Source organism: Phragmites australis, chromosome 4, assembly GCF_958298935.1.
Source record: "Phragmites australis chromosome 4, lpPhrAust1.1, whole genome shotgun sequence".
Classification (NCBI taxonomy): domain Eukaryota; kingdom Viridiplantae; phylum Streptophyta; class Magnoliopsida; order Poales; family Poaceae; genus Phragmites; species Phragmites australis.
In genome coordinates, this window is record NC_084924.1 from 34,991,210 (window position 1) to 35,012,336 (window position 21,127).

At 43.6% G+C, this 21,127-nt stretch overlaps 2 protein-coding genes and 1 pseudogene across 2 annotated transcripts; all 3 read right to left on the reverse strand.

Annotated features, from left to right (window-relative positions):
• Positions 1-246: 246 nt before the first annotated feature.
• On the reverse strand, positions 247-1,906 carry LOC133916219 (aspartic proteinase nepenthesin-1-like). The gene has a single exon (XM_062359802.1). It carries the CDS (start codon positions 1,836-1,838, stop codon positions 483-485), a length of 1,356 nt encoding a protein of 451 aa, XP_062215786.1. The 5' UTR covers positions 1,839-1,906; the 3' UTR covers positions 247-482.
• A 2,535-nt stretch (positions 1,907-4,441) lies between these two features.
• On the reverse strand, positions 4,442-9,004 carry LOC133914746 (pentatricopeptide repeat-containing protein At1g56690, mitochondrial-like; annotated as a pseudogene).
• A 646-nt stretch (positions 9,005-9,650) lies between these two features.
• LOC133916221 (ABC transporter I family member 20-like) lies at positions 9,651-12,512 on the reverse strand. The gene is made up of 7 exons (XM_062359803.1): positions 12,263-12,512; positions 12,017-12,150; positions 11,751-11,870; positions 10,653-10,748; positions 10,410-10,562; positions 10,243-10,320; positions 9,651-10,162 (listed from the first exon to the last, which is right to left on the reverse strand). Exons 1-7 carry the CDS (start codon positions 12,411-12,413, stop codon positions 9,923-9,925), a joined length of 972 nt encoding a protein of 323 aa, XP_062215787.1. The 5' UTR covers positions 12,414-12,512; the 3' UTR covers positions 9,651-9,922.
• Between the last annotated feature and the right edge of the window lie 8,615 nt (positions 12,513-21,127).

A 21,127-nucleotide genomic window follows, 5' to 3' on the forward strand; every position in this document is an offset into this window, starting at 1 on the left:
ATAGCACTTAAACATATAAGAATCACATAAATGTCTCAAGGTGGGTCAATCCAACATTATCTATAGCATATGTCATAACGTCTATATTGTTATTTGATATAACCATATCTATGATATGTGAAACATAATCGTCAACTAATATATATGTTAATCTATATATGAACCATTACCGCTCTAATAACATATAGGATTAAGGATATAGAATAGCATCACAAGGTAAACAAAGAGCTTTACAAGCAAATCATATAACTGTTGATCAATGCAGATGATAATTATTCAATAATCCTATCTAAACAAATAGGTGATGCATTCATCTCCTTGATTGTCTTTAGAGCGTATCACTAGCATCACCCTTATGGTTATATAACTTATGTATGCATCCAGTTACCACCATATACGAAATTGAAGGGGAAATTTGGAAATGTAAGCACAACGCAAACGTACACTGGGGCCGGAACAGGACACGATGCGCCAGAGCACGGCTAAAGCCGATTGCATTGAGCAGGGACGAAGGATAACTTGTTATTGGCCAGGTCGTAGAGTACGTGCATGTTCTGCTGCTGATAGTTGCCTATGATGGTCAGGCCATCCCCAGCGTTGATCGCAAGGCAGGTGAAGCTGCCCCCCGTGTCTTCGATCTCAAACATGTAGTTCTCCCGCGGCAAGTCCAGCGTAGCGGCCTCAAAGTGCAGCACCAGCTTCGGCACGTCAGGCTTCGCCCGCGGTGGCGCCGAGAAGCAAAGCTGGGTGAACGACGAAGCCGTCGAGTTGCGCACAGGGAGCTTCACCTGGGCGACGAACGCGTCGTGCACGAGCTTGTACGCGTCTTGGGGCAGAGACGTCATGCCGGTGCCGGAGTCGATGATCGTGCCGCCCGTCCCGTCCTGCTTCAGCGCGAACGCCGACTCCGGGATCGGCAGCCTCGTCGAGCCGACCGTTATGCCCTTGAGGGAGATATAATACGCGCTGAGAGATGACGAAGAGTTTTGGATGAGAGGAGTAGACTGGACGACGACACCGGCGTTGCTGTAGAGGTTGGTCGGAGCGCCGAGCAGGACGGTGCTAGGTTCCGATCCCGTTATGGCAGTGAAACAGTAGGAGAAGTTTTCCACTTTGAGCTGCGACGGCAGGGACAACGCGCCGCGGCCAAAGCCGGCGATGCCGGTCTCGTTGGACCTGAAAATTCCGTTGTTGAAGAGACCGCAACCGAAGGCCAGGCCGGGTACGGAGGCCTGGCCGGTGCCATCGGCGGCCGCGAATGTGAAGGTATCAGCGTCGAGGTGGCCGGTCGTTATGGAGTTGTCGCCGTAGGAGTAGACGTAGACACACGTGTTGTTGCCCCAGTTCTGCTTGCCGCAGGAAGACCAGGGCAGGTTGTGACACATGGGCAAGTGGCATGAGAGCAAGGCGAACGTGGAGGAGTTGAACGTGTCGAAGTAGGGGAGCGTCTGGTCGAAGCAGGCTTGGCACGGCTGGCACTGCGTCCAGACGAGGTCGCTCCCAGTGTCGAGGATGAGCTGCACGGGCTGCGGCGGCGTGCCGACGGCCAGGTGCACCAGGTACTCCGTATCGGGGACGCCGTCGGTGTAAGGTCCCGGGTCTACGCGGGCGCTCGCAGCGCGGCCCGAAAGCAGCCGCACAGCACGAGCCTTGCTCCGCACGGCCATGCGGTGCAGCAGCTCGCGGTTGGTGAGGCCGCGGCCAGCGTCGGCGTGGGTAGCGTGCAGCCTCAGGGCTGCCGCATCGCAGCAAGATATGATCAGTGCAAGGAACGGCAGTAGGAGAACTGTCTTTTCGAACAAAAGCGGTACGATAGCTATCTTCTGAAGCTGCTTCATTTGCACTTGATTCGGTTCCTGCAACTGCAGTATGAATTATTTGCACGAGAATAATCTAAATGGAGAGGGGGGCTCTCTATATATGAAAGATTTGTGTTGCACTATTTGCAGCCTTGTTAAAAAAAATGAAGAAATTGAAAGCGTCATGGACCGATCTTTTTCCTTAATCCAATCCCAATAGGTGTTTGGTCTTTCACGCGTACGAGGGTATAAACGCCCACTCTATAACGTGTTACTGGCGTGCTCCTTTTGACGTGGACGTGCTCAAATGTCCATGGTCATCGTCACTGACCCGGTCAATCTTATATTTATTAATTAGAAGCTCCTTTTGCTATCTCCATATTAATTCTAAAAAAATTCTAAAAATTCTCATAAAAAAGTAAAACATCTAATCGTTGAATTAATTGATTGACTAACTGTAGCCATAGATCAACAACTAGACGAAACAACATAAAAGATTAAAAAAATCATAGAATCCAGCCTCAAGATTACTTCTTGCCTTGCCTTTCTTTCCCTTTTTTTTGTAAATATCATTTGTCCAACAAGGTTACGTTAGCAAACTTCAACTTAGTTACGTTAGCAATCAACACACTTTTCCAAATTAATTATAATCAAACATTACAAAATTGAGACAACAGAACACAAACATATTACGGATTATCACACAAAAATAATATAAAATAATTTATAATGTATTTCAAAAAAATAATATGAGATAAGGTGATGACAATAATAATAATAATAATTTCAAAAAATCAAGAAACAAATAAAAATCAATTTGCATAACACATAAAATGAAAATTATAAATTAGATCTATTTACAAATAATAAACATGATTCCAATATTATGAACAAAAATTATATTTATATTTTACATTCTAATATTTAAATATAAATAATTGATATATCTTAGCATACAACCATTATTAACACAAATATCTACAATTCAACCGTAAACTAAATTTCTAGCATGTGCAGTCGCACGGATTGATACGCTAGTAAATGATAATACCATATCAAACAATGTACATCCTGAAAACGAAAGGAAAGTAGGAAATAAGAATGCAGGCATTTCTTCTTCCCACTTGACAAAAAAGTGGTTGAATAGAAAGGAAAAAGGGTCTAGACTCGGGAGTGGGTGGAACCTTAATGCAGTGGAACATGGAAATTGCAGATTGACAATGTGGGTTTATAGCTGACCGGTTCATCTAAGTAATTAGGTTCACAAAAGTTGTACAAGTTTGTCTTGATTGCAAGTTGCAGTCATCCTTGGAACTAAGGCACTTGTATCTTTCCCTTTTGAACTCTTGGGAAAAATATTCTGATGCTGGTTACAGTTATAACAGTTGAAATTTTCTTCAATTCAAGTAAATTTTCAAATGACGGTGATAACTCCAACTCTATCATCAAAATTGGTGTACCTTTTAGATTTACGAATTAGAATTATAAATGTATCAAACTGGCACCTGACTTCCCTAAAAAACGGTATGTGACAATTCATGAATCAGCACGATGAATTCAGTTTTGACAATAAATCTGGTGTAAAATATTCTGAAACAAAGACCAAACTAACAGGTTTCACCCAAAAAAACTAAATTATACTTTTTCAGAAACTTTAGATACTTAGCACAAGAAATAATTCGGAGTTGGTCGATATTGTTGAAAAAATTGATGTAATCAGATACAAATCAACACGGTTACATTTTTATGTAGAAAGCTAATTGCTTTACCTGGATCCACTGCTGGCCAGCAGGATTATATTTCAAGAAATATAAGGAAATCTCCACGCACAATCTCCGCAAGTAATTGTCTGATCAGACAGCCTGCATAATGTGCAGTTGTTGAGATACCACAGAACATTCGTGACCTTTGTCATGTTGCGAGTTGTGACTGTTCCCCAAACTTTGTGTCTACGAAGTTAAGTGCAATATATTAAGTAATTTGAGCTGAAATGCTACATATTAAAATTCCACATCTGTGCTTCCGAGCATTATATTAGGTATTGGTATCTGCAGAGGAAAAGTTTAATGTGAAATGAAAAATATGCATCTAAATGCACATCAAATTCCAAGTGAAATATGGAACTAAGTAGATAACACATACTAGTAAGTCACCTCATAGATTTCTTTGTCAGACTGTACCAATTCAAATGATAAAATGCTCCTGTTGAAAACAGAGGCTCTGCAATAGAAAATGATTTACCTCTAAGTTTTTTTGAAAGAATAACAAGTATATATCTGTCTCGTTCAGTTTAATCTGACCTCTAAGATACAAAGTCGCTTAGTGCAGCAGCCTGCATTATACTGTTAACAGTGGCAAAGGTAACTCTAGGGAACAAGTGACCATGTACTGATAACGGATGATGTACTTCATGTTCCGTGGAATTTGAATCCTGAATGTGTCTCCTATAAAGATTTGAGATATCACTAAACAACGTATAGTGAGGCCTTTTATAGATGAAGTTAATGGGAAGCATTTATAATATAGCCAATTTAATTTATGATTTGGAAAACCAAAGGTTGTCTTAAGATACTGAGACTTACCAAAAAGAAAGGATCATCAAAGAGATGATGTGGAGAAAGGAATTTACTACACCATTCACCTCACCAATAGTCCCTGCATGAGCAAAACCCATCTTTGAAATGATGGAATCTATTTGCATCTCTCAGTATGATTTCCCGAGAAGTTATCTTTGCAATCAACTTTATTGCAGAGTGGCAATCACCACAAACTCTGAGGTTCTTCATGACACGAATGAGCATTCCTTCCGGGACTTTCAAGAGTCCATAGGCCACAGCCTGCCTCACTGTGACACTGCAAGCTATGAGCTTTTTGCTCCTTGTCGACATCATGACGCACAAAGCTTCCATCAGCTGAGTATCCAGATTCCATCAACAACCCATCTAATTTCTCCAACATGTTAAGGATAATAGCATGCTCTGGATGTGCTAATATGTCACCCGACGTGAAGAGATGCACACTCTTGTCGTATTCTATCCAACTACAGCCTGGTGACTTGTTCAAATGCCTTGAACTAATGAATTTCCGCATCTCAGAAGCATCTTCCCACCTCCCGGTGGACGTATAAATGTGAGAGCAAGACATATGGCCCAGCATTTCCAGGCTCTAGCTCTAACAGCTTCTTAGCAGCAACCTCAGCAATCGCAGCATTCTTGTGCATCCTACAGGCCCCCATCAGAGCTCCCCAGATGACAGCATCTGGTTCAACTGGCATGGTCTTTATCAAATCCAGTGCTTCACCCACAGGTCATGCTCGACCAAGCAAATCAACCATACAATAATAATGCTCGACTCCAGGTCTGATGGCAGAAATTTTTTTTTTCGGAAAGACGGCAAGAGCTTTGCCGATTTTATTAGACAAGGAATGAAACAAGAGCTTACAACAATAGTATAGACAAGAACGGGGGACGCTCACAACGGAGCAAGTCGCCCTGGCACAACTGAGGTTTCAGAACAACATCAACGAAAGAATCACAAAAAACAACTGGAAGAAAGAAAGAGTAAGGGGGGTGAAGAAGGCTGTCCACCAACTATCTGAGTCCTGCAGCTATCAGATATTGATCAAAAGCCTCTTTGATTTTAATGGCCACCTCCCGGGTCGAGCTGCTTGTGTTTTTGAAAATCATGGCGTTTCTTTCCTTCCAAATGGTCCACCAAAGGGTGATGACAAGCCCATCGAACTGGCTTCTGTGATTTTTGTCCACCTTCCTTGCGGCCGCGCGCCACCAACCAGTAAGGGTGCGAAACTGGTCCATCCCCGGTAAGTTATTAAGCTGCATCAAGGGAAGGAGGTGCGACCACACCTCTTTTATGAACACACAGTCTTTACAGAGATGAACTGGGGTCTCATTTTCTTGGTCGCAAAGGTTGCAGGCTTGGTTATGTGGCCATCCTCTTTTAGCCAAATTGTCTACTATCAGGATCTTTTTTGCAGAAGAATCCATGCGAAAGTTTTACACTTTGGTTGAACTTTAGCTTTCCTCAGCGCTTTCATGTTGTTTTTCATCATGGATCCATGAAATTGAGCCCTGTATGCACTCCGCGTCGTGTACAGACCACTAGACGTCCAGCGCCAAACGATTTGGTCCGGTACCTCTTGCACAAGGTTGAAATGTTGGATGTGTTCCCAGAGTTCCGTTAGCTGTAATAGCTCCTCTTGCGTGGTGATTTCCTCCAGATAGGATAACCATTGATGATTGTGGAGCCCTTTTTTAACACAGAAATTCTTTCTCCGAGATTTGGCAAAGATTAAAGGGGCTATATTTCTAGGCGCCCTCCCATTAATCCAACTAGAGTTCCAGAAGTAAGCTTTCTCTCCATTTCCCACTGAAACTATTGTAGATGCATGGAAAAGGGCATGGTCTGTCTAATCACATGGCAAAGGAAGCCCTTTCCAAGGTCGCTCTTCATCTTGCCATAGGAACCAGAGCCAACGAAGACGCAATGCCCTTGCAAATCTCTCTAGATCGACAATACCTAAACCTCCGTTCTCTTTCGGTTTGGTTATGGTCGTCCAATTCACTAGACAGTGGCCTCCGCAGACCTTGTCGGGTTCATCACCCTTCCATAAGAAACTCCGTCGAATGCGATCAATCTTCTTTTGGAGCCATTTTTGGAGAGGAAGAACGGTAAGATGATAAGTTGTTTGTGATGAGAGAACAGTTTTGACTAGAGTCTCCCTTCCTGCGATCGAGAAGAACCTCCCTTGCCAGCCCGGTAGCTTGCTTCCGACCTTGTCTATAAGCGGTTGAACATCAACTTTTTGTAACCGTCTTGTATGAAGAGGGAGTCCCAGATACTTACAAGGGAAAGATTTGATTTTCCCTGGGAAGTCAACTGTTATATCGGCCATATTGATGTCGCCGCAACGGATTGGGAAAATTTCCATTTTCGCAAGATTTGTTATGAGCCCTAAACATTTGGCAAAAGTGTCCAAGATCATGCGGAGGGCATGGAGCTCCACTCTATCAGGGTTGGCAAAGATCGCGGCGTCGTCTGCGTAAAGGGAGCAGCGAAGATGAGCCGCTCTCGGAAGGATAGGTTTGAGGATGTTGTTTCTAGCTGCCGCGGTGATTAGTCTGTGCAAGGGGTCAATAGCCAGGATAAAAAGCATTGGCGACAAAGGATCACCTTGCCGAAGGCCTCTGGCATGCCGGAAAGCAGGGCCTGGAATCCCATTTAGTAAAACCCGTGAGGAGGAGGTCGCCAGAATTGCCGAGACCCAGTTCCTCCACCTCTGACCGAAACCGAGCACTTGTAAGACTTCAAGTAGGAAAGGCCAGCTAAGGGAGTCAAAAGCTTTGGAAATATCCAGTTTGACGAAGAGCGCCGGCCGTTTCGCTTTGTGAAGCTCTTTGATCACATTCTGAACATACAGAAAGTTGTCATGTATGCAACGTCTCTTTATAAACGCGCTTTGGCATGTGGGAACCAAATCATGGAGATGGGGCGCAAGTCTATTTGCAAGCATCTTCGTGATGATTTTGGATATGCTGCTAATGAGACTTATTGGTCTGTAATCAGAAACCAATTGGGCTCCTTCTTTTTTAGGAAGCAACATGATATGCGCCTCGTTGATCAGGTTCAGTTTGTCCGAGCCCAATCGATGGAAGCTGTTTAAAGCTTGTACAAGGTCATCCTTTATAATTCCCAGCAATTCTTGAAAAACAGCCCAATAAAACCATTGGGACCCGGTGCCTTTTCTGGGTGCAACTCATTGATGGTACTGTGTATTTCATCTTCACTGAAAGGATCCTCCAAATCCGACAAATCATACGGTTCGTAGTTCAAAGCTTCCCAGTTGATGGCAAGTTCCTGTGGTATGTATGTGCCTAGGTGGTCAGTGAAGTGTTTATGCAATAAGATCTCTTTCTGCTACTGGGTGGCCGCCATGACATCATTGGATGCTAAGGTTTAGATGAATTTCTTTCTCCTCCTCGCATGTGCCGAAATGTGGAAGAACTTTGTGTTGGCGTCCGACAATTTTATCCTCGTCAATCTTGCTCATTGTCTCGCACAAGATTTTTGCAGGACAGCAAGGCCGGTCACCCTTTCTTTAAGCCACCTGCGAAGGTCTCTTTCGTCCTGAGAAAGCAACCGGCCCTCTTGTGCAGTATCTAGTTTGAGGATTACCTCACGTGCTATTTGCAGACGTAAATTTAAATCCCCAACGTTCTGTTTCCTCCAGCACTTGAGCGCTTTCGCCGTCCTGCTTAGTTTGACATGAATTTTGAGGATGTCATCAGAGACTAGGACCGGTTGTTGCCAGGCATTTTGGACAGCTTCCTGGAACCCAGGCATAGACACTCAGAATGATTCCATGCGGAAACCTGTGTATTTGTGCACCAGAGCTTCTCCATTGAGGAACAGTGGACCATGGTCCGAACTATCTGAGGACAGTGCCGAGAGGTGTGCAGCAGGGAAGAGAAGGTCCCAATCGGCAGTGCAGAAGAAGCGATCGATTCTTCTCATGGTGGGCTGCGCTTGTTCATTGCTCTAGGTATACTTACGCCCGTGGAGCTTCAGTTCTTTGAGATTGAGGTCATAAATCGTTCTTTTGAAATGATGGCAGAATTTGTATCCACAGAATTAAAAATATCCCTCCCCTCTTTAACTTTTCCTGTGTAGCTACAAGCTGTAAGGGCCCCTATATATGTAATTCCATCTGGCACCATGCCAGCCAACCCCATATCATCAAATATATGGAGTGCTTCCTCCCCCAACCCATGTTGAGCATAACCAGTGATCATCGAGTTCCACATCACAACATCTTTGGGCTCAAACTTGTCGAAGACCTTCCTGTCCTTATCCAAATACCCACATTTGATGTACATTGTGATTAGTGCTGATACGGCAAAGATGTCCATGTCAAAGGAGCACCTCAGCATTGCACCATGCACCTCCCTACCATAATCATGAACAGCCAGCGCAGCACATAAGGAGAGGATGCTGATGACTGATGGGTAGTTTGGCCGGATACCATTGCGCAACATCTCACGGAAGGTAGACAGTGCCTCCATCAAGAATTCATTCTGCTCATATGCTTTGATGATTGCACTCCACGATCCATCATCTCTCTCACGCATCCTCTCAAAGACAGCCTTGGCAGCATCCACCATTCTGCGCTGCCCAAACCCAACTATCATCGCGGGCGCCCTCCATGTTCCCCGCGCGCGCCAGCCGGGCGATGCGCGCGTTCGCGTCCACCACCGCCGGCGCCGCGCTCGACGGCAGGAAGCGGACGGGCGGGAGGCGCATGGCGAGCAACCAGCAGCACGAAGTTGGCGCCTACGCTGGCTTACTCGCGGCCTGTGGCATTGTACGATGGGGTGGGGGGAGGGGGGAGTAAGAGAATGCTAAGGCGATGCGAAGATATATTTTTTCGTTTTAGTTAGGAAAGGATTTTTAAGACTATTTTTTTTAAGATAGTATTCTCTTTTTTTCATAAATTTTTTTAAAGAAAGTTGTTAGATATGAGAAAAAAATAAAAAATAAATAAGAATGAAGAGAGAAATCAAGAAGAAAACGAAATGGAGTGAATATGATTGGAATGATCTAATACGGTGAGGCAGTGTGAGGACTACAAATGCACGGTAAATATTTATTTACAAAAGTTTATTTTCTTTGAGATGATGTGAAATTTTTAGGACATGTTTAATGCAAGGATTTCGCAGGAATTTTGTAAAAATGGTCAAATAGTCCAATGCTTCTAAAAACTATTTAACAAATCTTGAAGCATCACTATTAGCGGTGAAGAACAAAAGTAGAGGTTTGTTGCAAAATAGATCATCGTGAGAAATAAAAAATATATTAATATTAAATCTGTGAAAATAAATTAAATACACAATGATATTATGTACCCAGTATTTGGAATCCAATTATATTGTCGCATACATACAGCACCACGAAGATGCTAATTCAACAAGGCAGTGCCTCTCCTTTGCTGTAAGAACTTTCGCTGTTAATTTCAAAGCTTATGCGGTGTGATCTATTGGATCTACAAGATTGTTTGTTATTCGTCATTTCAAGAGACAAGAGGTCAAGAGCCAAACTACAAAATAAGATCATTGCCTAAGGACGCTGTTAGAGCTGAAAATGAAGTTCTCCTCTCCTGCGATAGTTGAGGTGAGCCTTCCGGCTGCCCACCCGTTGTTTACTACTCTAGCAGCGCTCTTTGCTGGATCTCCTACAACGCGGCTGCCCTCAACAACTTTGTCGAACTCCGGGAGGCCTTTCTCCTTTCGCTCCTTTCTCCTCCTCCTGTCCTCATCTCTTTCTTTCCTCAACCAGGTCTCCACTGTTCTCTGAAATACAAATGCACCAAATCTGGTGATGGACGACCATGCTGTGCTAAAACATACTTTGTCGTATGGATGATACTTACCATGAGAGATAACTGGCTCATTTCTTTAACCTTATCCAAAGGCAGTGCTAATTGCAGCTTCCCATGAGCAATGTAAACCTGAAATCCAACAGCAACAATAATCTCAGTCTGTAAGTCCACATGAGTTTCCTGACCTTACAAACTACAAATATAGCACAAAAGCTTACAATGTGTGTTGGCCAATCATCAAGGCCATCAAAAATATGTGTGGCATAGATGATTGTTGCACTTCTTTCCTCGCATTCCTTCTTTAGATATGTCAACAGATTTGCTCTTGCCAACACATCCAGATCAACAGTAATCTCATCAAGAAGGAGAACCTGCATTGCATTTGTTTTTCTTAATAACATCTCATGATGTGGCTGTAGATATGACAGATCCTTTTGATGACATAACAAGGGAAAACAAACCTTGAATGGCTTAAGAAGTCCCATGCAAATCTGGACTCGTCTCCTCTGACCATCTGATGCCTTGTGCATGCGCCAGGCAAGGTCAATATCCAAAATCTGTAAAATGACACTGAGGGAGTTGAGTCAAATGGGCTGCTACTTCAACCTAAGGGCACAATTGACTTAGCTTGTAGGCTTATTGGAGCCAACATCAGATTATCTACTAGCACATCCTCCAAAGAAGTGCAAACTGAGTTTACCAAATATCTTTAGGGCTCGACTATTTATATTGTCTACTATAACCTCGAATTAAGGTAGGCTATAATGCAACTCTAATCAAGGACAAAGAAGTGTCAGCTCATTTCACCTTAAAGTACATGCAGAGCAAAGTTGCTTACATGGGTTAAGTTTTATTCCCAAGGGTTTACATGGGTAATGAAACATGAATATTTTGATGTTCCTGTTGTTTCTCTCAGGGCAGATTGGATTAGTTCATATTTTCAGCACTGTGCTTTGACATCCCCAAAGCCCTTGCAGCTAGTATATCAGAGTATGAGCTGAGCCAATCATGCCATTAGATTGACTGCTGATATTACATATTTTGATGATTGACTTTCCTAAATAATACACTCATTATAGGAGAGCAGTACACCTATGTCAACTAAGTGATGAACCTAAAATGGAAGCATATGGGATGCTAATCAATACACAAATAGCTTACAAAATTTTGTTTTCCAGTTGGTGATGACCTGTGAGAGCATGTGACTGTCCTATGACAATGCCCATTACTGGGAGAGTATTGCAGAAGTACTAGGTCCAGAGCAACAGATTTTGAATCCCCATATAGCATACAAATATTTGTTCATATTACACATTTTAGACGGAGTCTACATGACATTTCAGACCTGATCTACATGTAAAAATTGGGGGAGGGGAGGGGATGGTGAATAAGCAGTCGGTACATAATAAAAAACGAATGAAAACAATCAAGTTCAAAGTATCAACCACAGTTTTCTCAAACGTAGTGTCTGGAAATTTACAAGTGGCTGTTCCATGAAAAATGGGGGTATTTCCACGAATTTGTTATAAGTGAATTAACTGAAATGGGAGTTAACTTGCCTTGATAAGCTCATCTCTCCTCTTTGGATCAACACCAGCAACACCAAAAAGCATCTTCTCCGCCGATATGTCCATCTGAATATTCACCTGGTAGCCGGCGAAGGCCACGTCGCGTCTCCACTGCACCCATTGACACAGAATAGATTCATTGGATCATCGAATCGCAATAATTCTGCACGCCCATTACATATCTGGGCTCACAATTGCAACAAGAGAGAGAAAGAGAGAGTGAAAGCGAGATGAAAATTCTCGGATCACCAGCTCACCTCGCCACCGAGGTAGCATAGGTCTCCGGAGGAGGTGAGCGCCGTGTCGTGGAAGGCGGACCTGCCCAGGATCCGCACCATGCTCGGATCCACCATGTGCTTCCCGCCCAATATCTTCAGTATCGTCGTCTTGCCTACCGCACGGACAAAGCCGCCGCCAAATCAACACCAAAACGGCAGAGAACAAAGGAACCGAAGGGAAGAGATAGAGAGAGAAACCGGAAAATGCGAGTTTAGGGGGGCTACCCGCGCCGTTGGAGCCGAGGAGGAGGCATCGTTGGCTGACGTCGAGGGAGAAGCAGACGTCCTCGATGAGCGGCGGCGCGCCGGGCGGCGGGCTGCCGTCGATGCCAGGGTAGGTGAAGGAGAGGTGGCTGATCTCCACCGTTGGCGCCATTGGGGCCTCTCGCCGCGCGGCGGCCGGAGGAGCAGTAGTTGGTTTGGTTGGTGGAGAGGAGGGAGGGGACACAAGCGTCGTAGCGGGCCGCCTCACTTGAATGCGCCGTGGCGTGGTTGTTGGGCCGTGGGAGACGTGGTTCCGAATTCGAACCCGAGGACAGCACACGGCCACGTCTCGCAGAACTTGCGAAGAGGTCAGAATATATATATATAAATATAATATTTTTAAAGATACATATCTGGTTGAAAAAATTGTCTGTATAGAATACTATCATCCATTGAATGAACGAGAACTTATAAGCTCCTATGCTCAATACATTAAATAACCAGAGAGATGAATATCTTGCTCGTTTAGTGGATGAGAACTAGGTCTCACCTGCTAAGTGGGTTATATCTCTGTGGCTGTGAACCCACTCATTTAATTCGGCCGTGTCAACCTTGCCGACGTAAATTGCTCATTTCATACCAACACAGTCAAGAGGATAGGATAGGAGAGGAGAGGTGAGGGAGGAGAGGGGAGGGGAGGGGAGAGGGGGAAATTGTGCGGCGAAGTCCTATCAGAGAAAGAGTATGATTTTTTCTCTGAATTTTTTATAAACCCAGTAGGATAGCCATTAGTGCTAGGTTCTGATATAGGTTAGATACTATATCTAGAATTTTTTTACAAACCTGATAGGATAATCACTAGACATAGGTTAGAATGTAGATCTAGTTTTAGAATTAGGGTTAGATGTAGTTTAGTGATTATATCCATTTTATACATATTTTTAGTAATTAGATGTATTTAGACATACGTTTGGTAATAGATGTATGATTTGGATATAGTGTAGTCATAACTGGTTTGATAAATGTATGATTTAGAGGTGTTTGATGTAGTAATCTGGAAATATTTTCTTGCAGTACAAATTACATGTTAGGCTATGTTTGTAATCAATTTTTCATTGTAGATATAGTTTTACATAATTATGTATGTTCTGTCGCAACAATGTTAGTGTTTTTATCGATAGTTGCTATGTATGTTGGATATATGGTAGTGCAGGATTTTTAATGGGGATAGTAAAATATTATATGGTCTGGAAGGGGTGGTATTTATCCGTATTTCACTTTATGAACAAGGGTATCTTCAGACTTATGCACAAAAGTATCAGACACTTGTACGCTTAGTTGATGCAAGGTTTCAAAATAGACCCCGAGGTCAAGAGATGGTTGTTAGCATTGTGGGCAACAGAGTGAGAGATGGTGTGTACTAAGAGGTGTACCCGTTGTGAGAAGATTTAGTGTGAAAGAGGTACTTGCAGGATGTTATGCACATATGTTAGGCTCCTATGTTACTTGTGCAATGGAAGAATAAGAATGCAGTGGATGAGATGCATGGTTAGGGATACGCGAAGGAGGAGGGTGATGAGGAAGAGTACGAGGATGATGTCGATCCGGATGATGCATATTCATCGGAGTATCCGAACTGATCGGTGATGTATGCCCAGACCGGTGATGGTGTCACCTTAGCTTTTATCGTCAATATGATGTACGTCCAGATTGTGAAGAATCTGAACTACGAACCAAGGTCCATAATCAAGCAAATTGAGAATAAGTACACCAAGATCCATAATCAAGCAAATTGAGAATAAGTACGAGTACATTATCAGATACAATAAGGCATGGAGAGCGAAGAGGAAGGCAACTGAGATGAGATTCGGGACCTACAAAGCGTCATATGACAATATACAACATTTGTTGCAGACCATTGCTCGAAGGAATCCTAGCATGTATTACGACATTGATAAATACTTATTGTTGTCCAAACCTGGCAAGTACGTCCTGAAGAGATCTTTCTTTGCATTAGGAGCATGTATCGAAGCTTTCAAGCATTGCCGGCCTATCTTGTGCATCGACGACACTTTTCTTACCGACAAGTACACGGAACAGATCCTAACTACTATTGGGGTTGATGGGAACAATAAAATTGTACTATTGGCCTTTGCGTTTGTGGAGAGTGAGAACATCAGCAGTTGGTATTAGTTCCCATACTATGTGAAGATGATAACTATTGGTACTCGGTTGAATGTGTGCCTTATACATGACCGGCATGTTGGGATGCTCGCGGCAATTAAGGATTTGCAAAATGGAACATATGATGGCTTGATTGGACCTGTGTGGCCAGATCTGCAGAGTAGGTAGTGCATGAGGTATTTGGGTGCAAACTTCTTCCGCCAATTCAGGAACAAAAACCTCATGAACATGTTCAAGAGGTTGTGCAGTCAAAACCAGCAGCGGAAGTTTGATGCTTGAGTCCCTGCAAACAGACAATGAAACTGGCATCACGTGAAGGATCGGGTCATCTACGAGGTTATTTAGCGAGTGGATTGAGAATGAGTCGAAGAAGAAATAGGCTCTTCTCTACGACACAAATGAGGCTAGGTACGACATTATGACTACATTTAGAAAAGATTACAACCAGGAGATGAAAGGTGTGAAGGGGTTGCCGCTGGTGGGGATTGTAGAGTTTATACTTCAAGGGACCTGCAAGTATTTTAGGGACCGCTATGTGGTAGCACACATGGCACTGAATGATACTCGTTTGATTTATGGGATGAAGATGACTAACTATATAGAAGACAAGACGGAGAAGACAAAGACACACCAGGTGAAGATCATAGGAACTACAAAGCGTAGATACAAAATTCTATGTAAGAATAAAGGAAGGAGAGGGGGCAAGCGTGAGAGAGTTATCCACGAGTGCATCATCTTTGGTGATAGGTGTGTTTGTACCTGCTACAAGCCGATGCTACTGTAGAATCTATGCTCCCATGTGATTGCCGCATGTGCTACTACAGATGGGAGACGTCCTCGAGGTCGTTGGTCGTCAACTCTGTTGGCTCATTGAGATCGATTAATGTTGTAATTCGTTGTGTGATGGATATTCATGTGCGCAATATTGTACTTTATTATTTTAGTACTGAGACTATCATTATGTGTGAGGTTGTAACATGTTAGGTTGTGATTTGTTCACATATTTATGTACAATCTGAACAATTTATTATATCATGTTATATGTTGGACGTTTACTTGTTCAGTTTTCATAAATAAAGACCAATTTAGACCAGGTCTAGAGTGGTCGACACTTCTTACTCTGTATTTGTTTTGCATATACAAATGTAAATAACTTTGAACACATAGGTGAACCTAGAGCTACTTGACCTTGAGCTCGATGTTATGCACCGTTTGTACCACACCATGGTGCAAGCTGAGGAGGTCCTGGTACTATGACCTCGTGTGCCAGATGAGCTCATGAGGATTAATGAGCGAGGGATCATGAGGTTTGTCTATTTTGAATTTAACATTTTATATCAATTTTTATCGGTATTCGTCTCTAAATGTATTATGTTTGCAGGTTGCATGTTGCTGGCCTACTTCTGCTGTGCGGGATGGTGGAGGTGGGCGCGTTGGCAGGGGCCTCAGATGCGGCAACACGGTTCAGCTACGACAGGGTGCTCCTCGCAGCCCTCGTTGACAAGTGGCATCCCGAGACGCACACATTCCACCTCCCGTGCGGTGAGATGGCGCCCACGCTCGAGGACGTCTTGCTCCTAATGGGCCTGCCTTGCGTGGGTGCCGTTGTTGGGGCTAGAGACGTGGCCGTGGGCTGGCACGATGAGATACTAGCCCGCTTCTCCGTCGTTGAACGGAGGGATGACATAGCCCCGTTCAAGCATTTTCCAAGGATCGAGAAGCACCACCGACGAATACTTTTCTCGTTCAGTTTGTTGTACGTATGTCTTGTACTACATTCTCATCTCCTTTACATTACTAATGAATGAAGATATTGGTACTTGTTTCTTTTTTTTACAAGCAGATAACATCCACCCACAAGTTGACGATGAGGACGTCTTTTGTTACCTATAGGTGTACCTCCTATGGTTGTTCGGGTGGGTCATATTCATTGAGACCCACATTAACATAGTCTCAAGGAGCATGATCTCCTACACCAGAGAGGTAGCGGACATCGACCGTGGGGAGGTTCCACAGTACAGTTGGGCTGGCTGCGACGTATCGCGGCCAATGCGACGGCTGCACGAAGACCGACATCAACGCGATCCTCACAGGGTGTCCCCTACTGCTTCAAATGTGGTCGTATGAACGCATCACCATTGGTAGGCCCGTTGTCAACCATAGTGTGTACCAGTTCGCTGCGGACAGCGTCGATAGCCCGATCATGGGGTCATTGTGGTGCAGACGTAGGGTAAGTGCTATGGTACTTGTTTACGTATATGTGCATTACTTCCTTTTTGTTCCTCTAACTTAGTTTGGTTGCACAGCCAAGTTGGTCCAGCATGCAGACACACCTCATGTACCCAAATTCTGTTCACCAGTTCGATGAGCTGACAGTGGACTGTGTTCGCTAGAGGCCGTACACGGAGGTTGAGGTACATCGACGCGCTCTGCTAGGACTTTCGGTGCTTTGCTTACGTGATCGGGAGTACTGGCTCACGTTTGACACCCTCATTTTCAATATCTACTTCGAGGAGTACTCATCGCATTGTGTGATGCAGCAATTTGGAAATATCCAGGCGTTCCCACTACAGGTTACTAGGTCGGTGCTTATCAATATACATAGGTGTGTAATGTTGTAATTACATTTTTATACGACCCACGTCTACACCTGTTTTCACGTATATAAGTTTTTGCATGTTGACGCGGAGGGGGGCTCATTCCACGAGCACGTTTGTATCATTTGTGCAGCGATGGATTGACAAATGGGACTAAGTTGTTGAGCACATCGTGGATGAGGATCGGCCAAACTTTGAGGAGGCGTACGCGGAGTACCTCTTGTGGTTCATGCCTTAGACGTAGATGTGGGTCACGTACACATCAGCCGAGCTTCCACGGCAAGTGGTGTACGTGCGTGACACATACCCGACACACAGTGACTAGGTGAGTTCTCTTGAGGTACGAATAACACTATACGGGTCCTCATTTACTACAATAGATTGTAAAAAATTGTATAATTAAATGAAGCTTTCCTTTGTAGAGGGACATACTGCACCAAATTGATACCAAGGCACGTGCACCGAAGTTACGGCTCAACAATGGTAGTGAGGTCCTCAAGGCCAAAATGAGCGTGACTTTTGGTCAGATTATCCGGAACGTGGCCAAGGTCTTTTGATCGATGAGTTGTAGTTCATCATTGGAAGTTACGATGGGACCACGAGCGTCAGCTTATACCCCGGCATGCCCATCCACCATCTTCACCGAGTCACCGCACCCACCGGAACAGCCGACCTTCACCACCGACCCGTCGAGGACATCTACGACCCTGACTACCTCTTCGACCCCTACTATGGTGAGGCAGTCCTTCACCAGGGCTGGTCACCTTAGTACAGTGGCATGTTGCCTCGGCTTTCATTCTCCAGCGCCGGTGACCCCCTACTACGGCATCACAACGTCCAGGCCACCCCTCACCTGTGGCGGTGATCGCTTCTACGCCACTAGCGGGGTGACACACCCTTTCTCCATGGACCTAGGTCCCTCAAGTTCTCACATCGCTGGCTCAGGTACGACACTCACTTCATGTATAACAAATTGTTATATATGTCACAGTTTATCGATGCTAACATATTTTCTTCATTGTTCCATGTGCAGAGATCGACGATCTTCGGGACGTAGAGGCACAGGGTAGCTATATGGAGCTACTTAGCAGGGATGTTACTCAGCTCCCTAGGTACGACTTCATATTTGGATAGAGCGACAAGCTCGGTGTATCATAGCTACCTAGCAGTCCACTCCCGAGGACACAGCCCTCCCCGGACGAGTACTCCACTCCAACGTCTACTAGACGGCCTGAGCGACTGATCATTCCACCGGACCACCTGACGTACTCAGCTAACCAAGTGAGAGAGAGGAGACGCAGGGTCCCAAGGACGGATGCAACCAGGGGCCTCATCCCTAAGAGGGGATAACCTGTAGGCGGCTATGTCATTGTTAGTTTCATGGTGTTATGTTATTGTCTTTCTTCATGCTACTATATTATTGCTAGTGTCATAATAGCTTTGATGTACCATATTTTTGTTTTATGATTTTATTCGGACCATCGACTCATACAATGACCATTCCATAGCAATCATAATAAACATGTCAACTGAATAAACGATGGCATATATGATACCCCTAGTGATGTACTGGCGCTTCACCTAACATGCCTTAGGAAATGAAAAGTAGTACAAGTCAAATACAAAATCAAATCCTCTACCGACATCACATCGATATTACTCTCAATTGTTACTATGACCCGCCATGTGAGGCGGGATGTAGCATCTTCTGATATTTCTAGCTCTCTCTTGGATCAATTGTTCCTGTAGTTCCTCGATGATGACGTGAAGGTGACAAATGTATTCTTAATGTGTGGTTCTATCCGCGGGTCAATCTAGTACTGGAACCCACAATCATCTATATAGAAAAAGGGATAGATGAGATAAGTAAATGGTGATGAGATAATAGGAAAGAAAATGAGTATTATTTGTTCAGACTCTAAAATATGGACAACGGAAGAATCGACGGCCTGGGTCACCGAAATGCTCATAAACTTGTACTACAGCGTCATCTCCATACCGACATGGTGGCCAAAACAAGCAAGGAAGAGCATTATGGTTTTCATAGTAATCTCTACCATATATGTCTAAATAGGGGTGTAAGGGTGGTGGATCAATGGGGCCATCGGGAGGATGAAAATATGCCATTATCTCGATTCAATTCAAGCTCAGAAGATGTGTGAGTAGAGAATTGATTGAGTTTTGTTTATATACAAGAAGTCCTGATGGTAGATATATGTGGTAGTACTGAAAAGCCTATTGCCTAGGCTGCACCAACCTATTAAGGGTAACACCAAAAAGTCTATTCGCTAGACTGCACCAGTCTATTAGGGGTACCATTGATAACTATATAGTTTCTGAAACTTACTCTACATTAAGGTAAAAACCAGCGTTAGCACGTAGGTGAAAGCATGCCAGAGGCAGGGGCCAGGGTAGGGGTGGCGTCCTGTCAGGCAATTAATCGTTGGCTTGCAACTTTTTATATCAAAACCATTCGCATTATGAAGCCTACCACTAGTATGCGTGCAAATAGAATATAACGTTACATGATAGGGTACAACTTATTCAATTACAAACAACATGGTATAATAAAATATTACGTAAGGCTAAGACAGTACATCTAGATATATTGCTTATAGTCATATTAAATTAATAACACCCTCATAAACTGTAACAATGATAGTACGATACATGTAGCATACGACACATGAATACCTTACATGGAATACATTGGCGGTAACAAACTCAATAGTCTGCACTAGTTGAACCACCCTTCCAACGAGAGTCAATAATAACTCATTCCTTAACTTTTGCAGAATAAAATGATCACACCAAGCAATAGCTTTCACAAAGATTATCTGCTAAACATCAATACCACAACTATTCTAGCTTTCACAGGGAATTCCATGCTCTAGCTCCTAGCCATGCCATGGACTGGACTAGTCCCCAGCCACCATAAATAACCCTACCCTCAATCATGGATAGATCACTCATTCCTCAGCTCTCTCAACTGCAATATCTTCCTCAGCACTACCAAACCCACCCAAGAAACATTAGGGGATTTTCATCCTGCAGTGGGTTGAACCGCCGATGTACTTCTATGACGACCCTTATAGGCTTCGTGAGTCCTAAGACATCTCCTACACCTATGACCTACGCTTCCTCATATGTGCCAACTACCAGTATGACCTAATTCAACTTGTTGATACTTTTCATACGATTCTATGCATTGTTTTACTAATCTCCGCTCTTGTTTCATTTGTCTAGTATCCTCCACCTATCTGTGACTTTATGGAATGGCTTGATATGGAGCGAAATGAACACCAGAAGTGATGGGTCGACATGAGCATGAGGTGGAGGAGGGAAGCATACGAACACCAGGAGTACAAACAACAATAGGAAGAACTACAACTGAAGCGTCAGGAGAAGGAGCGCATGAGCAAGGCAGCGAAGGAGCGCACCATGACTTAAACACGCGAAATAGAGAGGAAAAAGAAGCGGAAGAGGGCCCGTCGCACTAAGACGGAGGGCCTTGATGCCGTGCAAAAGGACAAATATCTTAGGTGCACTTAGTAAAAAACATCTATTATAACCTGATCTATTTTTATTCTCTAAAATATTTTAGGTTTAGCAGTGGCACGCTATTTGGTTAGTCTTTACACGTACTATACATATCAATATTTGTTGTCGTTATCTTTTTATAGTTAGGGTCCATTTGAGCAGCGACGATAAACTCTATGTCGAATGTAATGTTTATCAGCATATGTAATCTTCGTACCGAGTTATATGATAATTGTGCTTCACAACTACTATTGTTCTACAAATTAGATTTTATATCCTCTCAATGTTACTTCACTAAAAAAAATAACTCACGCACTTTTACATCAACTAAATATAGAAATATTGACAAAATAACATCGAACCAAAATTAAAGATAGAATGTGTAACTATTTGCACAACTAGTATTTTTTGCTGAATGAATATGCAATATTTTTCAAATTACCACATACAAAAGTTATATTAGAAAAAAAATAATTATACACATGCCTATTTTACTGTATATTAATAAAGACGTCGTCCATTTACCGGGCGAGACGAAGTTCTCATTCGTTTAGTGGGCGAGGCC